At 42.5% G+C, this 26,790-nt stretch overlaps 1 protein-coding gene across 4 annotated transcripts in view; it reads right to left on the reverse strand.

The window, feature by feature from the left end:
* Nucleotides 1-289: 289 nt before the first annotated feature.
* The window catches only part of LOC121544677 (leucine-rich repeat transmembrane protein FLRT2-like), a 48,333-nt gene continuing 21,832 nt past the window's right edge, over nt 290-26,790 (reverse strand). Inside the window, exons 2-5 of one of the 4 annotated variants that reach the window (XM_045209271.1) lie at nt 17,895-17,978; nt 6,468-6,796; nt 3,362-3,514; nt 290-3,252 (exon numbers count right to left, since the gene is read on the reverse strand). In XM_045209271.1, coding sequence (XP_045065206.1) covers nt 920-2,962 — 2,043 coding nt within the window. In that variant the 5' untranslated portion in view covers nt 2,963-3,252; nt 3,362-3,514; nt 6,468-6,796; nt 17,895-17,978 and the 3' untranslated portion in view covers nt 290-919. Of the gene's footprint in view, nt 3,515-4,180; nt 4,482-6,467; nt 6,797-17,894; nt 17,979-26,790 lie in introns of those variants that run through there. The other 3 variants (XM_045209268.1, XM_045209269.1, XM_045209270.1) reach the window with 3 other exon arrangements.

Below are 26,790 nucleotides of genomic sequence, written 5' to 3' on the forward strand. Positions count from 1 at the left end.
AACCCAGGAATCCGTGCAGCTTTTAGAACAACAGTTCTCTCTGTTTTTTGTTGTTGTGATATGTGAAGATGAGAGAGATGTCACTCACTGCAGCACGACGACATCGGTAAAAACTCTATTCAGTACTAAGCAATGTCCAAGAAGTTAATGTAATGACTAATGGACCATCATGAAAAACTCTGCCCTCTTGTGGTATATTTGAATGCACATATTATGCTCTCTCTCTCTCTCTCTCTCTCTCTCTCTCTCTCTCTCTCTCTCTCTCTCTCTCTCTCTCTCTCTCTCTCTCCAACCTCTCTCTATTTCTCTCTCTCTCTTTCTCTCTCCCTCCTTCTCTCCGTCCCTCCCATCCTCTCTCTCTCAAATCCTTACTGTGAGAAAAGATTTCTCTCCAAATATAATTTCCTGAATGGCTGGTTTTGTATTGGTTCTCCCTGTTACATTGAGTTGCCACAGCAAGTCTAATTTACATAACCCCCCAATTATTTCAATTCCCATTGCCAACACATGGGATAGCCATATCTGTTATGGACACCGTGCATGGTAAATTCATCACTGGCTAGGCAAATTTTGTAGTAATGAGTACACTGTCTGGCTATCATATGACTTCAAAATGGCCCAGTGGTTATGGAGCTCAAATCAGAACCAAACTGAGTATAAAATGATGAGAGAACTCTGATTGGACAAATCTGCCTGCACAGAACTGAGTAACACAACTTCAAGAAAAAAATAACTTATAAATTAATTATCATTTTAACTAAGGGAATATAAAAGGTAGCTGAATTCAACGTTATAGTCCAGCCGGTGTATAAATTACATTGTAGACACAGGGGTCTATGAAATATATACGGTACTGTACGTAGTTAAGTGTATTTGTCAATACAAAGGGGGTTCTATAGCACTCTGTTATGCAAAACCATCATGCATGGCAAAAGTCTGCGTCTGCTTGAACATTGTTCTTGCAGTATACTGTGCTATTGTTCCCCAGAGGGAAATCTCTGAAGCCAATGCCCCCATTAGGGGTAAACATGGGCTGTATGCTGTAGTCTCCCTTGAGGAGCTGCTCGTTGTTCAGGGACACTATCTGGAAGCTGGTCTCAGTCATTTCCAGTATAGAGTTATCCTTTTTGGTCCCTGCCTCTCCGTAGTCGTCTTTTCTCCTGCCCTTGTTGTATTTCCACTTGGTCGAGGATGACCGGTCCTTCTTGTGAATGTGCCAGCAGAATATGCTGAGGAGAAGCACCAGGACAACGATCACAGCGCCTCCAATGAGGCCAGCCAGGAGGAAGGGAGAGCTGGGGTCCTGTTGGGTTGCCTGCTCCGGCCACGACGGACCTTTATTATTATCTGGACCATAGGAGACCGGCTTAGTCACAGCCTCTGAACACACTGTATCATCCTTGGGCCGGTAGTTATTGAACGCGTCTAAGGGGATGACACAGATCCGGTAGGTGGACTTAGGCTCGAGGTTGGCCAGCCGTATGCCCCGGTGCTCCCCTCCCACCATCCTATCCCGGACCGTGTCTCCAGACAGGCTAGGACCCATCTTGGCCCAGGTGACCTTGTAGGCTGTGACAGGGAAGGAGGCCACCCAGCTGACGTGGATGGCTGAACCGTTGAGTATGGTGAACTTGATCTGTAGGGTCTCCCGCTCTGGGTCCAGAGGTGGCAGGTTAGTCCTCTGTTCCCCGTCTCTGGGAGAGGAGGAGGGAAAGAGAGGGGGGTGATGTGTGGGTGGGGAGGGGAGCCTGGAGGGGGGAGAGAGCGAGTGCGTGTCTAATGGGGAGTCTGTGGAGGAGGGAGGGGAGCGGGAGGTGAGGCCTTGTGAGGTGGGGGGTAGGTGGATGGGCGGCGGGGAAGCCGTGGTGCTGCGAGGGCACTGGATCAGCTCAGTGTTCAGCTCTCTGATTACCATGCCACGGACCCTCTCAGGCTTCTGGCACATGAAGCCGCGCACGTTGAGGGAGGTTGGCAGGGACTTTAACCACAGTATGACCCAGTTAATGCTGCAGTCACACAGCCAAAGGTTGTTCCGAACAGTGAGCTGTCTGAGGCTGACGAGGCCGTCAAAGACCCCCTGTGTCAGGGACTGCAGCTGGTTGTTGGAAATATCCAGCCTCTCTAGCCTTCTCAGTCCCTCGAAGGCCGTCACAGGGATCTCATTCATCTGATTATCCTGAAAGTTCAGCTTCACCAGAACGTCCCCCGGGAGCAGCGGGGGCGGGTAGGTGAGGGAGTTCCGTGCCAGCGACAGCTCCCGGAGCGTCACCAGGTCCTGGAAGGTTCCGGGCGCCACACCCTCGTCTGTCAGCAGGTTCCCATCCAGCAGGAGGCGCTCTAACCTTGTCACGTTCCTGAACGCCTCCTCTGCGATAACCGCGATCCGGTTCTCGTCCAATCGCAGCTCTTTGAGATCTTCCGGTAGACCTATAGGGACGCTGCTCAGGTGATTCTTTGTAAGGAAGAGCATCTTGAGGCTGACGGCCTCTCTGAATGCCCCCTCTTCCACCCCGACCGTGGAGATGGAATTATCGTCCAGGTGTAGCTCCTCCAGCCACAGCAGCTGGGCCAGTGCGGTCCGGGAGATGGTCTGGATGTTGTTCTCCTGCAGGTGCAGCACCCGCACATTCTTGGGCAGGTTGATGGGGAACTCGTCAAGCTGGTTGCCGTAGAGATAGATAGTCTCCATGGAGGCTACGTGGTGAAACTCCAAGGGGAAGCCGGCATTGTTGATCTGGTTGTTGTGGAGGTAGAGGGTCTTGTAGCCCTCTCCGATCCCTAGAGGCACCGAGGCCAGGCTCCTCTCGTTACAGTAAACAAAGGTCCTGTCACAGCGGCACTCCTCTGGGCAGCTGGAGCCGGACGCCCGATAGAACTGCATGTGCAGGCCCAGCAGTATGGGTATCCACGGCCTGAGGAAAGAGACCCAGTCCTTATTCCACACACGCCCTGACTGATCCATTATGAACACTATGACAGACAGACAGTCGTAAGAAAAACTACAAATTCCAACCCACAACCACCACAAGAAAAATAGGAACAAAAATAGTAAAAATCCAACTGTAACCAGCTGTGTCTGCTTAGTTCCCTGCTCCAGCAGTAAGCAGTGGTGGAGAGGCAGCAGCAGCACTGCTGGAGGAGGCCTCTGCTGGTAATCCCTCAGTAATTGCCTGTCCTAAGCCTCCCAACACAAGAGCAATGGTCTCATTAAGCAATGCGCCTCCTTCGCCGGCCTCCATCCACGCTCGCTTGCTACGGGGACGACAGAAAATCTCATCACATTTTCACTCTCAGTCAGCCGCCGCGGAGCACTGTGAGGGCCAATTTAAAATGGTGGCTACCAGAGAGCCGTGTAACGTACACTCAGGGTTATCATCGGCGAGCCCTCCCTCCTCCTTCTCTTCCTCTCTTTCACTCTCTCTTCTCTCTCTTGCTGTTTCTCTCTTTCACCTCACACACGGCTGGGCCCAGACTGATGCAGCCTCCGTTGGACTTGAAATTTGGATCCAGAGGCCTATTTCAAAGAGACAAATAGAGAAATCAGTGGGCTGTTCTTTCTTAGAATGCATGTGTTTCCTCTATGTGAACAGAAAGGAAGACTTTAATTTGAATACCTCAAAGACAAAGTGAAGAGTTGTAAATGGGAAAGAACAGACTGGTAATGAGTTTGACAGACACACTTATTTCATATTCCTCACCAGACATGTCCTGCAGCAGTGGATATTATATAAAAGGTGGATGTTGAACCATGCTCTTGTTGTAAAACTAATAAAATATCACTTACATTACAGTGTTCTTACGGTGTAATTACATTAGAAAGTACAGCGTAAGAAGAATTGTAATTAATAGTATTAACCCATTGTTACAATGCAATTGCATCATGAAAATAGCTGGTAATTGTGATCTGTAATTACATAGTTGTAAAAATAAATCACAGGTAGAAGTGTCTATTAAATTTTCAGTAAAGCATTGTAGGTTTCATCCAATTGGGGCAATATCAAAATCAACAATGGAAACATAATTGTGTGGAGTGGCACATTATCAATGTGCATGTTTAACTTTTTAAAATGTATTCATAGCACAATTTTGTACTGCATGTGCTGAAGCTGACAAGAAATGCTGAATGAAATCAACACACAGAGAGAGAGCAAAATAAACAAATAGAAAAACAAATGCATACCTAAATGAATAAATAGATCAATAAAGAAATGAAGTAAATTGAGTCAAGAATAAAGACGAGCTGCCAAATGTCTTATGAGCGCTGAGTCGTGAAGTGAGTGATGCTGAAGAGATCACTGGCTCTGTGCAGTCAAACTTGTAGAGGGCATTGAGGTGTTTAATCTGTCAAATGCCACAGTGATGGACAGAGCTGTGCTCCACTGCACTCACCGGAAGCACAGAGCAGTCCTCCAATGGTAATGATTCAGAGAGAGAGCAAGAAAGAGGGAGAGACAAAGAAAGGGAGAGAGAGAGAGAGAGAGAGCGAGAGAGAGAGAGAGAGAGAGAGAGAGAGAGAGAGAGAGAGAGAGAGAGAGAGAGAGATAGAGATGCACATGACATGAAGAATGACATTTCATAACACAGCTCTTACATACAGAGAGAGACACAGAATCATCAGTAAAAACAGTTATATTTAAATTCAAAATGTTGTGATTCAGTTGTTTTCGTTAGAGGGGGAAGAGCAACTTGCAACTGAAGCTAAAGCTGGACATGATGAACATGGGCTGTCAACAGAGATAAAACTGGACAAATGTCTACTGTTCGGAGGGAAACTAAGATCGATGTGGACTTCTACTTCTCTGAAGGAAGAGGTACTGTGTGCACAAGGTCACAAGACAAGACACAATACTCCAGTGAAGTTGATTGGCCTAAATATGCAGTTCATGACGATTATGCTCTAAAACATACAATGGAGAGTTGACATCTTTAACTTGTTATGCAAATAAAAGAGAGTGTAAAAGAATACACTAAAGTGGACCAATATAGTTTGTATTCAAGCAGTCACGAATACATTTGCAACCCACCTCCCATAATTGACAATGTCACCACCATGCAACTTTTCTTGTCATTTAGCAGACGCTCTTATCCAGAGCGACTTACAGCAGCAATTAGGGTTAAGTGCCTTGCTCAAGGGCACATCAACAGATTTTTCACCTAGTCGGCTCGGGGATTTGAACCAGCGACCTTTCGGTTACTGGCACTACGCTCTTAACCACTAAGCTACCTGCCGCCTCAAATGGTATCAATTTTTTAAGCTGTTGGGACTGATCTTCAGATATGACCACATTAATTATAAAGGTAGATAAGACATAAAGGGGGACAGGTAATGATATTACACATGGCTGGCTGTCATTTCCTCAAATGTCATCCAAAATGGTCAAGACATTATCTGATGATGTAAGGTAACTCTCTACTGTTTACCCTATCAGGGCAGGAGGATCAGAAGCCTGGCTGACAAGGAGGTTAGTTGGTGTGCCTCCGCCGCAACGAATGGTAGACTGCACAACATGGATCATCAGCTTCTAACTGGATACCTAACTATTTATTTATCCCAGGTGAAGCCTCGGCAACGTCTGTAAAAATCTAGGCAGATGTCTCAATCATAACCATCAATTTGAAGGTTGATTACAGTTGCCAGCAGGAGCGTAGGTAAAAGTTCCTCACCGTTCCCAATTTGTCATTAGACCGCAGGTGAATTTCAAACGCTGCGCAAAAAGAGGGGAAAATAGGGAGAGACTTGCCAAGAGATTTACTGTCTGAAACGGCTCACTTGCAGTGTCTTATTCAAATACAACGGAAAAATATACATTGATGTTGTTGAAAATATGCAGTAAGTTTTGTAGGCTTGTTTTCCATTTCAAAATAAACATAATATGTGTGCCTAAAACATATGCATAAATTCAAATTAATTACATTTTAGTTAAAGCAGCAATCTGCGACTGCTATATCAATTTTTAGACTTTTAAATGAATGATATATACCCATTGATACTTAAATAATATAAGTTATGAATGCCTCATGAGCTTAGTTCAACTGTCATACCACACCAAAACTCAAAATATAAGCTTGTTTTACTCTATTGCTTGTAAACAATTTAATTGTAAAGAAACAATGTATAGCCTCAAAACATGGTTGAAACTATAATTGTTATATCATGGATGGTCAGTCCTTGCATCCATAGCTCTGTCTATGAATTTGAGAGTGGTGACATTAGTCCAGCCCCATCCTTCAGCTCTTTACCAAATCAGTGGCGGGTATTTGCTCTGTTATTGTTTCAACAGCAGACTGCCCCTTTAAAGTTTTAAAATATATGTATATTTACCATCGCAGGGCTATTACATCCCTAGTGGACAGCATAGTAGGTATTTCATCATGCATCTCCAGATGTCAGCGATAAAACACAGGATAGCGTATAGGCTACCAGTAAGACGGGCAATTGAACAACAAAGTCATGCTTCTTACTTCACCTTTTTCTGGGATGCTGAAAGCCGTTTTACTGTATATCCATTGAGCATGGTGAACTATCCCTGGTCAGTTCCCCCCAGTAAATGACACCCAGCGCAGGCTTTTACGCTCTCAGGCAACGCTGCGATTCCACATCTTGACGGGTGTACTCCGCGGTCCTAGCGACTCTGTCCGAGACTCCCTGAAGGTGGGCGGTGTTGCGGGGGGGGGGGCATGCTGGCCACTTGGGTCCGGGTCCAGGCAACAATTCAGCTTATCCGCAGTACGATGCCCCAGCAGCAGTCCTTTGCCTCTCCGGCTGGTTCAGAGGCGCCCCGGAGTTCCGCGCTGCCTTCAAAAGATTAAATGATTACATTAGGCGAAGAACGGGGGACTTTTGGCTCCCAACCCTTCCCGGCGTACACCCGAATGCAGCCGCAGCGCGCTGTTCCCAATAAAGCGGTCTGATCTCCCAGCCACAGTGACTATAGTTTATTGCTAATGCAAGAATTGCCTTTTCCCCTTGAAACCCTTGGGAGCCGTTTTCTGCAATCAATTCAGGTGATAGCGATCTCTCCCCACTGCCACTGCTCTCTCTCTCTCTCTCTCTCTCTCTCTCTCTCTCTCTCTCGCTCTCTCTCTCTCGCTCTCTCTCTCTCTCTCAATTCAATTCAATTCAATTCAATTTAAGGGCTTTATTGGCATGGGAAACGTATGTTAACATTGCCAAAGCAAGTGAAGTAGATAGTAAACAAAAGTGAAATAAACAATAAATATTAACAGTAAACATTACACTCAGAAGTTCCAAAAGAATAAAGACATTTCAAATGTCATATTATGTCTATATACAGTGTTGTAACAAAGTACAAATGGGAAAATAAATAAACATAAATATGGGTTGTATTTACAATGGTGTTTGTTCTTCACTGGTTGCCCTTTTCTTGTGGCAACAGGTCACAAATCTTGCTGCTGTGATTGCACACTGTGGTTTTTCACCCAGTAGATAAGGGAGTTTATCAAAATTGGGTTTGTTTTCAAATTCTTTGTGGATCTCTGTAATCTCTCTCTCTCTCTCACTATCAAATTATACTCAATGGGGCTTTATTGGAATGGGAAACATATGTTTACATTTCCAAAGCAAGTGAAATAAACAATAAACAAAATTGAGTAGAAACAAAGCATCAGAAATTAACAGTAAACAACGGTTTCAAAAAGATAAAGACATTTCAAGTGTTATATTATCAGCTATGCAGCTATGTGTAAGTAGTTGTAGTACGATAGTGGGGGAAGATAAAGAAACAGATAACTATTGGTGGTATTTACAATGTTGTTTGGGCTCCACTAGTTGCCCTTTTCTCATGGCAACGGCCACACATCTTCCTGCTGTGATGGCACAGTGTGGTATTTCGCCTAACAGATATGGGAGTTCATCAATGTTAGGTTTGTTTTCAAATTCTTTGTGGGTCTGTGTGATCTGAGGGAAATATGAGTCACTAATATGGTCCTACATTAGGCAGGAGGTTAAGAAGTGCAGCTGTTTCCACCAGATGTTTTTGGTAGTGGGCACATATCCTGTCTTCTCTTGAGAGCCAGGTCTGCCTATGGTGACCTCTCTCAATAGCAAGGCTATGCTCATTGAGTCAGTACATAATCAAGGATTTTCTTAATTTTGGGTCAGTCACAGTGGTCAGGTATTCTGCTACTGTGTAATCTCTGTTTAGGGCCAGGTAGCATTTTCTCAGTTTTTTGGTTGATTCTTTCCAGTGTGTCAAGTAATTATCTTTTTGTTTTCTCATGATTTGGTTGGGTATAATTGTGTTGCTGTCCTGGGGCTCTGTGGGGTCTGTTTGTGTTTGTGAACAGAGACCCAGGACCAGCTTGCTTAGAGGACTCTCTCTGTAGGCGATGGATCAAATTAACTATTCAACGTTGCTCCTCTGACATCATTTTTTACATTTTTGTCAAACATGTTCATTACGACAGCTTCAGATGGGAGCGTGTGCTGTTATGATTTATTGAAATGGGTAGCTACAGTGAGGGAAAAAAGTATTTGATCCCCTGCTGATTTTGAACGTTTGCCCACTTACAAAGAAAAGATCAGTCTATAATTTTAATGGTAGGTTTATTTGAACAGTGAGAGACAGAATAACAACAAAAAAATCCAGAAAAACGCATGTCAAAAATGTTATAAATTGATTTGCATTTTAATGAGGGAAATAAGTATTTGACCCCCTCTCAATCAGAAAGATTTCTGGCTGCCAGGTGTCTTTTATACAGGTAACGAGCTGAGATTAGGAGCATACTCTTAAAGGGAGTGCTCCTAATCTCAGCTTGTTACCTCTATAAAATACACTTGTCCACAGAAGCAATCAATCAATCAGATTCCAAACTCTCCACCATGGCCAAGACGAAAGAGCTCTCCAAGGATGTCAGGGACAAGATTGTAGACCTACACAAGGCTGGAATGGGCTACAAGACCATCGCCAAGCAGCTTGGTGAGAAGGTGACAACAGTTGGTGCGATTATTCGCAAATGGAAGAAACACAAAATAACTGTCACCCTCCCTCGGTCTGGGGCTCCATGCAAGATCTCACCTCGTGGAGTTGCAATGATCATGAGAACGGTGAGGAATCAGCCCAGAACTACACGGGAGGATCTTGTCAATAATCTCAAGGCAGCTGGGACGATAGTCACCAAGAAAACAATTGGTAACACACTACGCCGTGAAGGACTGAAATCCTGCAGCGCCCGCAAGGTCCCCCCGCTCAAGAAAGCACATATACAGGGCCGTCTGAAGTTTGCCAATAAACATCTGAATGATTCAGAAGAGAACTGGGTGAAAGTGTTGTGGTCAGATGAGACCAAAATCGAGCTCTTTGGCATCAACTCAACTCGCCGTGTTTGGAGGAGGAGGAATGCTGCCTATGACCCCAAGAACACCATCCCCAGAAAATCTGTGGAGGGAGCTGAATGTTCGAGTTGCCAAACGTCAGCCTCAAAATCTTAATGACTTGGAGAAGATCTGCAAAGAGGAGTGGGACAAAATCCCTCCTGAGATGTGTGCAAACCTGGTGGCCAACTACAAGAAATGTCTGACCTCTCTGATTGCCAACAAGGGTTTTGCCACCAAGTACTAAGTAATGTTTTGCAGAGGGGTCAAATACTTATTTCCCTCATTAAAATGCAAATCACTTTATAACATTTTTGACATGCGTTTATCTGGATTTTGTTGTTGTTATTCTGTCTCTCACTGTTCAAATAAACCTAACATTAAAATTATAGACTGATCATGTCTTTGTCAGTGGGCAAACGTACAAAATCAGCAGAGGATCAAATACTTTTTTCCATCACTGTATGTCAAAATGGTCAGATGACTCTGATTAAGCTGAGAACAAGACTCCAGCTCAAACGCACCCACCCACACACACACACACACACACACACACACACACACACACACACACACACACACACACACACACACACACACACACACACACACACACACACACACACACACACACACACACACACACACACACACACACACACACACACACACACACACACACACACAAAAGCAAACACACAAACCAGTATTTCCTACATGGCTTAAGAAGCGTTCTGCACTACTGGACACCATAGAATACCATGGCAGGAGTCATTTGGAGACATTCCCTCAGTATTTAAACAGTAATTTGGTTACATTTCCTCAGTATTTAAACAGTCATTTGGTTACATTTCCTCAGTATTTAAACAGTCATTTGGTTACATTCCCTCAGTATTTAAGTCATTTGGGTACATTTCCTCAGTATTTAAAGAGTCATTTGGTTACATTTCATCAGTATTTAAAGAGTCATTTGGTTACATTTCCTCAGTATTTAAATCATTTGGTTACATTTCCACAGTATTTAAAGAGGTATTTGGTTACATTTCCTCAGTATTTAAACAGTGATTTGGTTACATTTCCTCAGTATTTAAACAGTCATTTGGTTACATTTCCTCAGTATTTAAACAGTCATTTGGATACATTCCCTCAGTATTTAAACAGTCATTTGAATACATTCCCTCAGTATTTAAACAGTCATTTGGATACATTCCCTCAGTATTTAAACAGTCATTTGGATACGTTCCCTCAGTATTTAAACAGTCATTTGGATACATTTCCTCAGTATTTAAACAGTCATTTGGATACATTCCCTCAGTATTTAAACAGTCATTTGGTTACATTTCCTCAGTATTTAAACAGTCATTTGGATACATTCCCTCGGTACTTAAACAGTAATTTGGATACATTCTCTCAGTATTTAAACAGTCATTTGAATACATTCCTTCAGTATTTAAACAGTCATTTGGTTACATTCCCTCAGTATTTAAACAGTCATTTGGTTACATTCCCTCAGTATTTAAACAGTCATTTGTATACATTCCCTCAGTATTTAAACAGACATTTGGATACATTCCCTCAGTATTTAAACAGTCATTTGGATACATTCCCTATGTATTTAAACAGTCATTTGGATACATTCCCTCAGTATTTAAACAGTCATTTGGATACATTCCCTCAGTATTTAAACAGTCATTTGGATACATTCCCTCAGTATTTAAACAGTCATTTGTATACATTCCCTCAGTATTTCAACAGTCATTTGGATATGTTCCCTCAGTATTTAAACATTCATTTGGTTACATTTCCTCAGTATTTAAACAGTCATTTGGTTACATTTCCTCAGTATTTAAACAGTCATTTGGTTACATTCCCTCAGTATTTAAGTCATTTGGTTACATTTCCACAGTATTTAAAGAGGCATTTGGTTACATTTCCTTAGTATTTAAACAGTGATTTGGTTACATTTCCTCAGTATTTAAACAGTCATTTGGTTACATTTCCTCAGTATTTAAACAGTCATTTGGTTACATTTCCTCAGTATTTAAACAGTCATTTGGATACATTCCCTCAGTATTTAAACAGTCATTTGAATACAGTCCCTCAGTATTTAAACATTCATTTGGTTACATTCCATCCGTATTTAAACAGTCATTTGTATACATTTCCTCAGTATTTAAACAGTCATTTGGTTACATTTCCTCAGTATTTAAACAGTCATTTGGATACATTCCCTCAGTATTTAAACAGTCATTTGGTTACATTCCATCAGTATTTAAACAGTCATTTGGATACATTCCCTCAGTATTTAAACAGTCATTTGGATACATTCCCTCAGTATTTAATCAGTCATTTGGATACATTTCCTCAGTATTTAAACAGTCATTTGCATACATTCCCTCAGTATTTTAACAGTCATTTGGTTACATTTCCTCAGTATTTAAACAGTCATTTGGATACATTCCCTCAGTATTTAAACAGTCATTTGGATACATTCCCTCAGTATTTAAACAGTCATTTGAATACATTCCCTCAGTATTTAAACAGTCATTTGGTTACATTCCATCCGTATTTAAACAGTCATTTGTATACATTTCCTCAGTTTTTAAACAGTCATTTGGTTACATTTCCTCAGTATTTAAACAGTCATTTGGATACATTCCCTCAGTATTTAAACAGTCATTTGGTTACATTCCATCAGTATTTAAACAGTCATTTGGATACATTCCCTCAGTATTTAAACAGTCATTTGGATACATTCCCTCAGTATTTAATCAGTCATTTGGATACATTTCCTCAGTATTTAAACAGTCATTTGCATACATTCCCTCAGTATTTAAACAGTCATTTGGTTACATTTCCTCAGTATTTAAACAGTCATTTGGATACATTCCCTCAGTATTTAGACAGTCATTTGAATACATTCCCTCAGTATTTAAACAGTCATTTGGTTACATTCCATCAGTATTTAAACAGTCATTTGGATACATTCCCTCAGTATTTAAACAGTCATTTGGATACATTCCCTCAGTATTTAAACAGTCATTTGGATACATTCCCTCAGTATTTAAACAGTCATTTGGTTACATTCCCTCAGTATTTAAACAGTCATTTGGATACATTTCCTCAGTATTTAAACAGTCATTTGGATACATTCCCTCAGGATTTAAACAGTCATTTGGATACATTCCCTCAGTATTTAAACAGTCATTTGGATACATTCCCTCAGTATTTAAACAGTCATTTGGATACATTTCCTCAGTATTTAAACAGTCATTTGGATACATTCCCTCAGTATTTAAACAGTCATTTGGATACATTCCCTCAGTATTTAAACAGTCATTTGGATACATTCCCTCAGTATTTAAACAGTCATTTGGATACATTCCCTCAGTATTTAAACAGTTATTTGGATACATTTCCTCAGTATTTCAACAGTCATTTGGATACATTCCCTCAGTATTTAAACAGTCATTTGGATACATTCCCTCAGTATTTAAACAGTCTTTTGGATACATTCCCTCAGTATTTAAACAGTTATTTGGATACATTTCCTCAGTATTTCAACAGTCATTTGGATACATTCCCTCAGTATTTAAACAGTCATTTGGATACATTCCCTCAGTATTTAAACAGTCTTTTGGATACATTCCCTCAGCATTTAAACAGTCATTTCTCAAGACTTGTCCATTTCCAATTGTTCCTAGATTACACTGCACTGATTCAGCCCCGTCACACACTCAGTGAGTATATCCCATGTAGAAGCACCACATGGCCCATTCTTAGTTCCACACAAACACATTTTAAATACTAACATTTTGCATTCACAAATCACATTAGATCATAAAGGATTGAAACATTTCAAAGGTTGTTGATGCAAGGACACTTAAGGAAACAAAAAGCACCCTCTCTTCCACACAGCTAGGCTGCCCATAACGGCTGAAACAGAGCAGTACCTAGCCAGTTGTTTGCAAGCCTGCAATCTGAAGGCCACGTACCGTAAGACTATGTATGTGGCCGAGACTGCCAAATATCAATGCCACCAACTTCCATTTGTATCCCAGGCTGTCCAAGCGTGATTTGAGAAGCTGGTGTTTAAGGAGCTTTTCAGAAAAGGCCTGTTCCATGTAACAATCGAATGATGAGGACACTTCCAAAAATCACACCTCCCTCTGGCCTCCCACCACAACAACATTATCTGGCTCATTCACCAGTGGTGTAAAGTACTTAAGTAAAATTACTTTAAAGTACTACTTAAGTAGTTTTTTGGGAAATATGTACTTTACTATATATATTTTGAACAACTTTTACTTTTACTTCACTACATTCCTAAAGAAAACTATGTACTTTTTTGAATGCTTAGCAGGACCGGAAAATGGTCTAATTCACACACTTACCAAGAAAACATCCCTGGTCATCACTACTGCCTCTGATCTGGTGGACTCACTAAACACATGCTTGGTTTGTAAATGATATCTGAGTGTTTGAGCGTGCCCCTGGCTATCTGTAAATAAAAAAAACTAGAAAATGTGGACGTCTGCTTTGCTTAATATAAATACATTATTTATACTTGTACTTTTACTTTTGATACTTAAGTATATTTTATCAATTACATTTACTTTTAATACTTAAGTATATTTAAAACCAAATACTTTTAGACTTTTACTCAAGTAGTATTTTACTGGGTGACTTTCACTTTTACTTGAGTCAATTTCTATTAAGGTATCTTTACTTTTACTCAAGTATGACATTTGGGTATTTTTACCACCACTGTTATTCACACACACACACACACACGCGCGTGCATACACACACCACACACACACGTGCGCACGCATGCACGCACACACACACACACATGCATGCATAACTCTCTCAAACACACATACACAGGCCTTTGAATATCATCATTAGTAGTATGTGGCCACTGCCTCATTGTGACATTATGTGGGGCTTTGTGGCCCTAAATTCAACTGCCAAATGCCACATCTGCTCTTTCTCTCTGACCACTTCCATAATTAAAATGATATGCAAATCTGCCTGTTGGTTATTATTATTAATGAGATGATGGGCTATTTCAGTTCCTCACTGACAATAAATCGCTCATGGTATATTGTTTGCGTTGTGTTGGAATAATCTGTGTTGTTATGAGATTATGTAGCCCACAGAATGAAAGCTTTAGGAGTCAGTTGCTATATGAACAAATGCAGTGTTGCTAAACACAGTGTTCAATATTCAAAGCACTGTCTGATATTAAGTGGATTATTTACTCTCTAGCTCAAAAGAGGGAAGCATAATTTTTTTGGGACGTGTAAAGTGTGCTACAACTTCAAATGAAACAACATCAAGCTGGTATTTGCACATTTCATCTAAACCAATATTGCACGTCTTATTTGAGAGACTACAGGGTTTGAGGTTTTGAAGGAGGACCTGGGACAAAGGTTGAATGTGAACCATGAAATTAAATCCAGTGGATACTGTATATGGGCTATATGCACGCAGTCAGTCAGGTGCTGCAAGTTCAACAGGCTATATGAAGGTGGCAGTGGTGTACAGGATTGTACCACTTCTGGACAGAGAGGGGGAATCATGGTAAGTCACATGAAACACACTCAAGTTTAAGGATATAGACCTTTCCTTTGACCCCTTGAAGTGTTGAGCCATGAACAGTCTTTAAAACATATAATTTTGACCCTGCGAGTACATAGAGATACAGTGCCTTGCAAAAGTATTCATCCCCCTTGGCATTTTTCCTATTTTGTTGCATTACAACCTGTAATTGAAATGGATTTTTATTTGGATTTCATGTAATGGACATACACAAAATAGTCCAAATTGGTGAAGTGAAATGAAAAAAATAACTTGTTTCAAAAAATTATAAGAAATAAATAACAGAAAAATGGTGCGTGCATACTGTATGTATTCACCCCCTTTGCTATGAAGCCCCTAAATAAGATCTGGTGCAACCAATTACCTTCAGAAGTCACATAATTAGTTCATTAAAGTCCAGCTGTGTGCAAACTAAGTGTCACATGATATGTCACAAGATCTCTTGTATATATACACCTGTTCTGAAATGCCCCAGAGTCTGCAACACCACTAAGCAAGGGGCACCACCAAGCAAGCGGCACCATGAAGACCAAGGAGCTCTCCAAACAGGTCAGGAACAAAGTTGTGGAGAAGTACAGATCAGGGTTGGGTTAAAAAATTGAAAGAATATGGCACCACAACAAACCTGCCAAGGAGGGCATTAATCAGAGGGTACAACAAAGAGACCAAAGATAACCCTGAAGGAGCTGCAAAGCTCCACAGCGGAGATTGAAGTATCTGTCCAAAGGACCACTTTAAGCCGTACACTCCACAGAGCTGGGCTTCACGGAAGAGTGGCCAGAAAAAAGCCATTGCTAAATAAATAAATAAGCAAACACGTTTGGTGTTCGCCAAAAGGCATGTGGGAGACTCCCCAAACATGTGGAAGAAGGTACTCTGGTCAGATGAGACTAAAATTTAGCTTTTTGGTCATCAAGGAAAACGCTATGTCTGGCGCAAACCCAACACCTCTCATCACCTCGAGAACCCCATCCCCACAGTGAAGCATGGTGGTGGCAGCATCATGCTGTGGGGGTGTTTTACATCGGCAGGGACTGGGAAACTGGTCAGAATTGAAAGAATGATGGATGGCGCTAAATACAGGGACATTCTTGAGGGATCCCTTTTTCGGTCTTCCAGAGATTTGAGACTGGGACGGAGGTTCACCTTCCAGCAGGACAATGACCCTAAGCATACTGCTAAAGCAACACTCGAGTGGTTTAAGGGGAAATATTTAAATGTCTTGGAATGGCCTAGTTAAAGCCCAGACCTCAATCCAATTGGTATGACTTAAAGATTGCTGTACACCAGCGGAACCCATCCAACTTGAAGGAGCTGGAGCAGTTTTGCCTTGAAGAATGGGCAAAATCCCAGTGCTAGATATGCCAAGCTTATAGAGACATACCCCAAGAGACTTGCAGCTGTAATTGCTGCAAAAGGTGGCTCTACAAAGTATTGACTTTGGGGGGTGTGAATAGTTATGCATGCTCAAGTTTTCTGTTTTTTTTGTCTTATTTCTTGTTTGTTTCACAAGAAAAAACATTTTGCATGTTGAGTAAATCAAATGATACAAACACACCAAAAATCCATTTTAATTCCAGGTTGTAAGGCAACAAAATAGGAAAAATGTAAAGGGGGGTGAATACTTTGGCAAGCCACTGTATACCGTTTTTAATCAGGACATAAATAGCTGTCCAGAAAAAATATGAATCTGCTATAAAAGTAAACAATATGGATGATGCTTCAAAAAATATTTTCAGTTTTAGTTCAACGTCTACGAAGGGTGAAGTTATTACCTTTTTAAATTATATTGTATTCTGACATGAAACCCAATGAAGCCAATAAAGCCATATGCCATATAATTCTCCACAGGAGTTTGGTGGCACCTTAATTGGGGAGGACGGCTTGTGGTAATGGCTGGAGCAGAATGGGTACATGGTATCAAATACATCAAACACACGGTGTCAATGTGTTTGATGCCATTCCATTCGCTCCGTTCCGGCCATTATTATGAGCTGTCCTCCTCTCATCAGCCTCCTGTGACTTTCTCATGTTTTCCATGCTACCATCAAATCCATCCGTCCAAAGCTACTTATGTGAGATGTGAACATGATTTATGACATATTGCGCTATGTCTGACGAGAGTCACAGCTATGAATACTTCCCTGTGCCTTTCCCTTTCACACGTATTTCTATTAAAACACACACACACACACACACACACACACACACACACACACACACACACACACACACAGAGAGAGAGAGAGAGAGAGACACACACACACACCTAGACATCTAGACCCACCTCATCAGCCCCCTCAAAGGGAGAAACAACAAACATGTTTGTCAGACCCAGGGAGCAGGAGAGAAAGGGTGTCAGTGTTCAATCAGAAACAGATTTCTTTAATCACCCAGTTCTCTCAGTTGGAGGCAAATTATAAGGCTAAAAAAAGCCCTGGGTACAACAGACGGTGATCTGGGTGGCAGCACATGGATGTGGTCGGGTAACGTGAGTCAAGCTGTGAAAACACAGACTGGTTTCTAACAGAGAGACGCCTGTTAGAGGCCAGGCCACAGACACACTGACAGACAGGAGGGCTGAGGACAGGGAGGGTCAATGAGGTAAGAGGAGCTCTCTTTCTTTCTCTCTCTCTTTATCTTTCTCTCTCTCTCACTACTTCTCCTTCTCCTCTCTTTTTCTTTGTCCATCCAACTCTTTCTCCCCCTCTACAAATCTCTACCACTCTTCTCAACTCTCTCTTTTTCATTTTCTGGCTGCAACTTTTTATCCCTGTGACTAAGATGGTGCTGACGGAGGGCGTCTCGCCTCAAACTCCTACTAAACATTGCAGGTTTATACTTTTTCCAGTGTTTTTTCCAGTGTTTTTTTTTTCTTCCATTCTTGTTTATTTCGTGCATTACTTCATACACCCTGGCAGAACTATGGGAATAAGAATCGCTGGGTACTCACCGTTCACCTGACCTTCTGGAATTCCCGGAGACGGCGGAACAATGGGCTAGCCTCTTCGGTGAGACCTCAGGCTGCCTGGGAGTCCTACCAGAGAGAAAGAAAAGGAGACGGAGAGGTAGACATGGAAGGGTCTTAGTGAGATTAAGACGCCTGGCGACCCACCCTCCATTACCAAGCATGCTACTCGCCAATGTTCAATCATTCATGAATAAACTTGAAGAACTCAGAGCGAGGATATCCTTCCAAAGGGACATCAGATTCTGCAACATAATCTGTTTTTCTGAGACTTGGCTTTCCTCCGACATCCAAAAGGATTATATACAACCAGCGGGTTTTACAGTTTTTTGAGCGAATAGGAAGCGGGCTCTCTGAACTCCTCCCTATGTAACTGGGTCCTGGACCTCCTGACGGGCTGCCCCAAGGTGGTGAAGGCAGGCAACATTACCTCCTTGACACTGATTCTCAACACGGGGGCCCCACAAGGGTGCGTCCTCAGTCCCCTCCTGTACTCCCTGTATACACACGACTGCATGGCCTCAAGTTCTCTGACGACATGACAGTAGTAGGCCTGATTATCAACAACAACAAGACGGCCTACAGGGAGGAGGTTGGTGGTGCCAGGTAAACAACCTCTCCCCTAACGTCAGAAAAACAAAAGAGGTGATTATGAACTTCAGGAGGAACTGAAATTGTCAAACCACACAAACACTGTGGTGAAGAAGGCACAACAGCGACTCTTCAACCTCAGGATGCTCCCCGAGGGCCCTCACAGTGTTCTACAGGAGCACCATCGAGAGCATACTGTCGGGCTGCATCACAGCCTGGTACGGCAATTCAGATCTACCGCCGTGGACCACATTGTTTGAGCTCGGAGCTCCTCCCCCTGTTCCTCCCCTGCAACCCCGGTCTTCCTACCCGCCCCCCCACCATCCCAATGGACCTTTAACATTGACACAGTTGTTAATATGTACTGTATATATTATCATCTATTTTTATTATTATATATTTTTACTATATATTTGTTGTTTTATTTCACTTTGTCCTGCATTGTTGGAGCTCGGAGCTCAATCATTTCACTGTGCCCTGTAATTACATCTGCAACACTGTACATGTGACTATCAAAATATCTAATCTAATCCCCATCTATCAAACTCTACCCCCTCTATTCAACACTACACACATCAGTCTTTCTCATTCATCTCTCATTCTCTTCAACTCATTATTTATATTATTCTCTGTCAATTTCTATCTCTCCCCGGATTTCTATCCCCACCACTCTCTTGATATCAACTCTGATTGGGGATATTCCACTCTGAGTTTTACATCCTAAATCCTTTGTAGTTCCGCCAGTATCTTTTCTCTCTCTGTGCTCTTTTTGCTGACCATTACCATTATTCGTGTGACCCATTCTGACATCAAAGGAGTGTCCCTGCAGTGTGTGTTCCATTTTAGATCTATCTTAGATCAACTTCAATCTCAGATCATGGGTTCAGGGTAGAGATACGGTCTGTGTCGCATATGGCACACTATTCCCTTTACAGCGCACTACTTTTTAACAATGGGGCTCTGATCAGAAGTATTGCACTATAAAGGGAATAGGGTGCCATTTGTGATAGAGCCAATATCTCTACCCTGAACCGATGGAGGTTTGTTCAGAACACAAAGCGTGTCTGAATAGATACAATCCCTACCGGTTGGAATGGAATGAGTAGTAAGCTACAGTAATAACATCCTGAGAGACCATCATGCAGTCCGATTTACCAACCAACACCCTCAGGCAGGCCCACAGGCATCCATGTACTAGAACACAACAACACTCCCTCAGCCCAATCTAATGCTTCATTTTTCTGTCCTTTATTGTACTTTCATTTCATCCCTTGATACAAACATTCACAAGTGATATTGTTGTTGATATTCGCTGAACATACAGTATTGTGCTTGATGGCTGTTTTGTGATTATCGCGGCAGGTTGAGGCTGAGAAAACAGAGTGAACAGATAAATAGCTTCAAGCAATGAACAGGTTTCTCTCCTTTCATTAACGTAGCTCTGATTTTCTCTCTCTTATTCTTTCCCCCCTTGCTCCCCCACCTCAATTCCCTTCTCTGTACCTCCTCTCTCTCTCTCTCTCTCTCTCTCTCTCTCGCTCTGCATTCCTCCTCATTCTCTGTGCTCTGTGGTGCTTGTATCACTAGGTCTGCAGTGGCTGACCAGATCTCCTCCCCGTCCTCCTTCTCTCTGTATTCCTCCTCTTGCTCTGTGCCCTGGGCTGTCTGTATCAGTATGGACCCAGCCTGCAGGGACCAGATGGTCGGGGCCAGGAGAAGGCTCCACTCCACTGACTCAGAGAGGGCTCTGGCTGTGCTTTCGCCTGGAGGGCTGAGCTGAGGGCCGGACTGGGGGCTGAGGGCCGAGCTGAGGGGCTGAGGGCCGAGCTGAGGGGCTGAGGGCCGAGCTGAGGGCTGGACTGGGGGCTGAGGGGCCGGACTGTGGGGCTGAGGGCCGAGGGTTGCTTGATCTCAGTTGCACCGCACCACTGAAGACACCGGCTGCTACCTGCTGCCTGCTACACACAACTAGTTACACCTCCCTCGGAGAGGAGAGGAGTGAGAGTGAGAGAGTAGCAAGAGCAGCTCAGCTCCCTGCCTGAGAGGCCGACTGCTGCAGCCCACACCTCCCCCGGAGAGGAGTAGAGGGCGAGAAAGGAGAAAGTAACGTTTTGGAGAGAGGAGAAAAATATGTTGTAGAAAACAGGGTAGGAAGAAAGAGAAATGGCTATAGGATACAACCTTGCCCTTGTTCTGCATGGCAATTGAGGCTCTCTAGATTGCATTCACATACTTTTCTTCATGTGCATCAGCGTCATATTCATGCATCATACAGAAAGGAATTTTGTCAAAGTAAACTGCGCTCCATCACGTTCCCCCTTTCCACAAAAAATGCAGAGGAGTTGCAATAGTTGCTCAGCTGGTTCAAAATGTCAGTTGGTGATATTCATGGATTTTTGCTGCCCTAAGTGAAGTGTTTGAGAAGTGAAGTCGTATTAGTTCTTAATTCTTAAAATTGTAATTGGGGGGGGGGGCTGAAGATATAAGAAAGCTCAGGAAATATATACACTACCGGTCAAAAGTTTGGACACACCTACTCATGCAAAGGTTTTTCTTTATTTTTACAATTTTTTACATTGTAGAATGATAGTGAAGACATCAAAACTACAAAACTATGAAATAACACAAATGGAATCATGTTGTAACCAAATAGCCACCCTTTGATGACAGTTTTGTACACTCTTGGCATTCTCTCAAGCAGCTTCATGAGATAGTCACCTGGAATGCATTTCAATTAACAGGTGTGCCTTCTTAAAAGTTATTTTGTGGAATTTCTTTCCTTCTTAATGCGTTTGAGCCAATCAGTTGTGTTGTGACAAGGTAGAGGGGTATTCATAAGATAGCCCTATTTGGTAAAAGACAAAGTCCATATTATGACAATAACAGCTCAAATAAGTAAAGAGAAACAACAGTCCATCATTGCTTTAAGACACGAAGGTCAGTCAATACGGAACATTTCAAGATCTTTCAAAGTTCCTTCAAGTGCATTCACAAAAACCATCAAGCGCTATGATGAAACTGGCTCTCATGAGGACCGCCACAGGAATGGAAGACCCAGAGTTACCTCTGCTGCAGAGGATAAGTTCATTAGTTACCAGCCTCAGAAATTGCAGCCCAAATAAATGCTTCACAGAGTTCAAGTAACAGACACATCTCAACATCAACTGTTCAGAGGACACTGTGTGAATCAGGCATTCATGGTCAAAATGCTGCAAAGAAACCACAACTAAAGGACACCAATAGGAAGAAGAGACTTTCTTGGGCCAAGAAACACGAGCAATGGACATTAGACCAGTGGACATTTTCCTTTGGTCTGGAGTCCAAATTTGAGATTTTTGGTTACAACCGCCGTGGCTTTGTGAGACGCGGTGTGGGTGAACGGATGATCTCTGCATGTGTATTTCCCACCGTAAAGCATGGAGGAGGAGGTGTTATGGTGTGGGGGTGCTTTGCTGGTGACACTATCTGTGATTTATTTAGAATTCAAGGTACACTTAACCAGCATGGCTATCACAGCATTTTGCAGCGATACGCCATCCCATCTGGTTTGGGCTTTGTGGGACTATCATTTGTTTTTCAACAGGACAATGACCCAACACACCTCCAGGCTGTGTAAGGGCTATTTTACCAAGAAGGAGAGTGATGGAGTGCTGCATCAGATGACCTGGCCTCCACAATTACCCGACCTCAACCCAATTGAGATGGTTTGGGATGAGTCGGACCGCAGAGTGTAGGAAAAGCATCCAACAAGTGCTCAGCATATGTGGGAACTCCTTCAAGACTGTTGGAAAAGCATTCCAGGTGAAGCTGGTTGAGAGAATGCCAAGAGTGTGCAAAGCTGTCATCAAGGCAAAGGGTGGCTATTTGAAGAATCTCAAATATAAAATATGTTTTGATTTGTTTAACACTTTTTTGCTTACTACATGAGTCCATATGTGTAATTTCATAGTTTTGATGTCTTCACTATTATTCTACAATGTAGAAAATAGTAAAAAATAAAGATAAACCCTGGAATGAGTAGGTGTGTCCAAACTTTTGACTGGTACTCTATATACTTTTTTTTACACATATTTTACCCCTTATTTTTGTTTGCACAAAACTACCCCCATACTTCCATTGATTTGTGTGGGTTACCTTTAGACAAGTCCCGTAAAGCAAAACGGAGAACACCACCGTGTTTGTTAGAGTGTCCCCTTTCTAAAAAGTGGTAGTATTAGTTTGTAGGTTCGGATGCTAGAGACGTTTTTTGTGAGAAGACTGTTTTTCGGGATGTCTCCTGGTCTGATAAACAGCACTGTAGCTCTGTCACTTTCCACCGCAGATGCAGAAGGGCAACATAGGTGGATGCTGTGGATTGAGATGCAGCCCAACAGATACCTCAAGCTTAAACTGACAGATTTTGATGGGGATATTTTTATTATATTATACTGTTACAACTCTCTCAGGCAGCTGTCCATCATGCTTCCTACTTCCAAATCTATCCTCACTATAGCGCAATGAAATGTGAAGCTCTTCGGAATGATGTTGTTACAAAGTGTCAGAAGGACGACAACCTGCTGGTTTGTAAATAAATAAATAAAAATTCCATGTTCCGTATGACGTCAGTGGAGCAGTAAAAGCCTGCTCAGTCTGCAGGCCCCATCTGGGCAGTTGGAAGGACAGTTTGTGTTCTGACTGACACCATACCACCAGCAGCATGAGAGAGAGAAAAAAGAAAAATCAACAAACATATTGCTGTCTTCTCAGCCCAACTCACAATAAATGAATTGAACCACACCACTGTTAGTGTAATACAGTAGATCCATTACTCACAGTTTTACAGTAACATTCTTGTCTGTGTTGTTTTTAACTTCCTAAAAATGTTGCATATCACAAGACAATCCAAGATCAACACAGCTAAATGACGATTCAGGATCAACACAAAATAAAGATGATCCAGGATCAACACAGCTAAATGATGATCCAGGATCAACACAGCTATATGACGATTCAGGATCAACACAAAATAAAGATGATCCAGGATCAACACAGCTAAATGACGATCCAGAATCAACACAGCTACATGACGATCCACAATCAACACAGCTACATGACGATCCAGGATCAACACAGCTACATGAAGATCCAGGATCAACACAGCTACATGACGATCCAGGATCAACACAGCAACATGACTATCTAGGATCAACACAACATAAAGACGATCCAGGATCAACACAGCAACATGACTATCTAGGATCAACACAACATAAAGACGATCCAGGAACAACACAGCGACATTTTTAAAAATGTAACCTTTATTTAACTAGGCAAGTCAATTAAGAACAAATTCTTATTTACAATGACGGCCTACCAGGAGGCAAAAGGCCTCCTGCGGGGACGGGGACTGGGATTAAAAATAGAAATGTAGGACAAAACACACATCACGGCAAGAGAGACACCACATAAAGAGAGACATTTTACATTTTAGCAGACGCTCTTATCCAGAGAGACTTACAGTTAGTGAGTGCATACATTTTCATACTGGCCCCCCATGGGAATCAAACCCACAACCTTGGCGTTGCAAGCGCCATGCTCTACCAACTGAGCTACACTTCTTCCATTCCCTTAAAACAGTCTTAAACTAAATGGAATATCACCTTAAGGTTTTCTTAACAAATCAATTAAACTTGGCTCCTCAATACCATTATTCCTTAAATATCCCATACTGCTGGTTTAACAGATGTTAATCGTACTCTCCTTGCGTTGTGTTTAGTTTAAAGAAATCACCCCAGTCAGTGGTCCCAGTTTATCTTTATTTATTATCTGTGATTAAATAGGAAACAGCACGTTAGTTGCGCAGGGCTTAATGATGTTGATGGCTGTCGATGGTAAAATCCCTTGCATCATATTTTCATACTGGGGTATAAACAAAATACACAAATACAATACAAAATATGTGTAAGAGACCTAAGACAACAACACATCATGGCAGCAACACATGAAAACTCAGCATGGGAGCAACACAACATGACGATCCAGGATCAACACAACATAAAGATGATCCAGGAACAACACAGCTAAATGACGATCCAGGATCAACACAGCTAAATAACTGAAAATGATCCCAACAAAATCTATGGGTTTTCCCTCAATCCTCAGACAGTCAGTATCTAAAAGACGATCCAGGATGGATCAGGACCTGGTCAGCGACGGTTTGGCCTGCTGTACAGTATACAGTAAACAGTAACTAGGCCAGTGATTGACGGTAATGTAAGTTATAAAGAACAGGATTATTTTTTCCTTTATATCAGGAACAGCGCCGGAGAAGATGGCTGCCGTTTTACAGCCCTCTAACCAATTGTACTATTATGTGTGTTTTTCCGCGTTATTTGTAATTTATTTTGTACATAATGTTTCTGCCATCGTCTCTTATAACCAAAGAGAGCTTCTGGATATCAGGACAGCGATTACTCACCTAGCATTGGACGAAGATTTTTTCTTCAACGAGGCGTTCGCGAAGGATTTCCTACAGACACCCGACAAGGCCCAGATCCCCGTCATTCGCGTGAGGAAGAAACGGAGATATCGTGGACGCAGATCCGGGTGCCTTGTAAGGATCCGACGGCGAGCGAGTAAACTGCCTCTCCCATCAATCCTATTAGCCAACGTTCAATCTTTTGAGAATAAAATTGACGATTTAAGATTACGGTTATCCTACCAACGGGACATTAAAAACTGTAATATCTTATGTTTCACGGAGTCGTGGCTGAACGACAACAATGATAACATTCAGCTAGCAGGCTATACGCTACATCGACAGGATAGAACGGCAGACTCCGGTAAGACAAGGGGTGGCGGTCTCTGTATATTTGTAAACAACAACTGGTGCACAAAATCAAATACTAAGGAAGTCTCGAGGTTTTGCTCGCCTGAGGTAGAGTATCTTATGATAAGCTGTAGACCACACTATTTACCAAGAGAGTTTTCATCTATATTTTTCATAGCTGTCTATTTACCACCACAAACCAATGCTGGCATTAAGATTGCACTGAATGAGTTGTACAAGGCCATTAATCAACAGGAAAACGCTCATCCAGATGCAGCGCTCCTAGTAGCCGGGGACTTTAATGCAGGGAAACTTAAATCCGTTCTACCTAATTTCTACCAGCATGTTAAATGTGCAACCAGAGGGAAAAAAACTCTAGACCACCTTTACTCCACACACAGAGATGCATACAAAGCTCTCCCTCGCCCTCCATTTGGCAAATCTGACCATAACTCTATCCTCCTGATTCCTGCTTATAAGCAAAAACTGAAGCAGGAAGCACCAGTGATTCGGTTAATAAAAAAGTGGTCAGATGACGAGATGCTAAGCTACAGGACTGTTTTGCTAGCACAGACTGGAACATGTTCGGGATTCTTCAGACAGCATTGAGGAGTACACCACATCAATCACTGGCTTCATCAATAAGTGCATCGATGATGTCGTCCCCACAGTGACCGTACGTACATACCCCAACCAGAAGCCATGGATTACAGGAAACATCCGCACTGAGCTAAAGGGTAGAGCTGCCGCTTTCAAGGAACGGGACTCTAACCCGGACCCTTATAAGAAATCCCGCTATGACCTCCGACGAACCATCAAACAGGCAAAGAGTCAATACAGGTCTAAGATTGAATCATACTACACTGGCTCTGACGCTCGTCGGATGTGGCAGGGCTTGAAAACTATTACAGACTACAAAGGGAAGCACAGCCGCGAGCTGCCCAGTGACACAAGCCTACCAGACGAGCTAAACCACTTCTATGCTCGCTCGAGGCAAGCAACACTGAAGCATGCATGAGAGCACCAGCTGTTCCGGACGACTATGTGATCACGCTCTCCGTAGCCGATGTGAGTAAGACTTTTAAGCAGGTCAACATTCACAAGGCCGCAGGGCCAGACGGATTACCAGGACGTGTACTCCGAGCATGTGCTGACCAACTGGCAAGTGTCTTCACTGACATTTTCAACATGTCCCTGACTGAGTCTGTAATACCAACATGTTTCAAGCAGACCACCATAGTCCCCGTGCCCAAGAACTCTAAGATAACCTGCCTAAATGACTACCGACCCGTAGCACTGACGTCTGTAGCCATGAAGTGCTTTGAAAGACTGGTCATGGCTCACATCAACAGCATAATCCCAGAAACCCTAGACCCACTCCAATTTGCATACCGCCCCAACAGATCCACAGATGATGCAATCTCTATCGCACTCCCACACTGCCCTTTCCCACCTGGACAAGAGGAACACCTACGTGAGAAT

This window comes from Coregonus clupeaformis, chromosome 29 (genome assembly GCF_020615455.1).
Source record: "Coregonus clupeaformis isolate EN_2021a chromosome 29, ASM2061545v1, whole genome shotgun sequence".
Classification (NCBI taxonomy): Eukaryota; Metazoa; Chordata; class Actinopteri; order Salmoniformes; family Salmonidae; genus Coregonus; species Coregonus clupeaformis.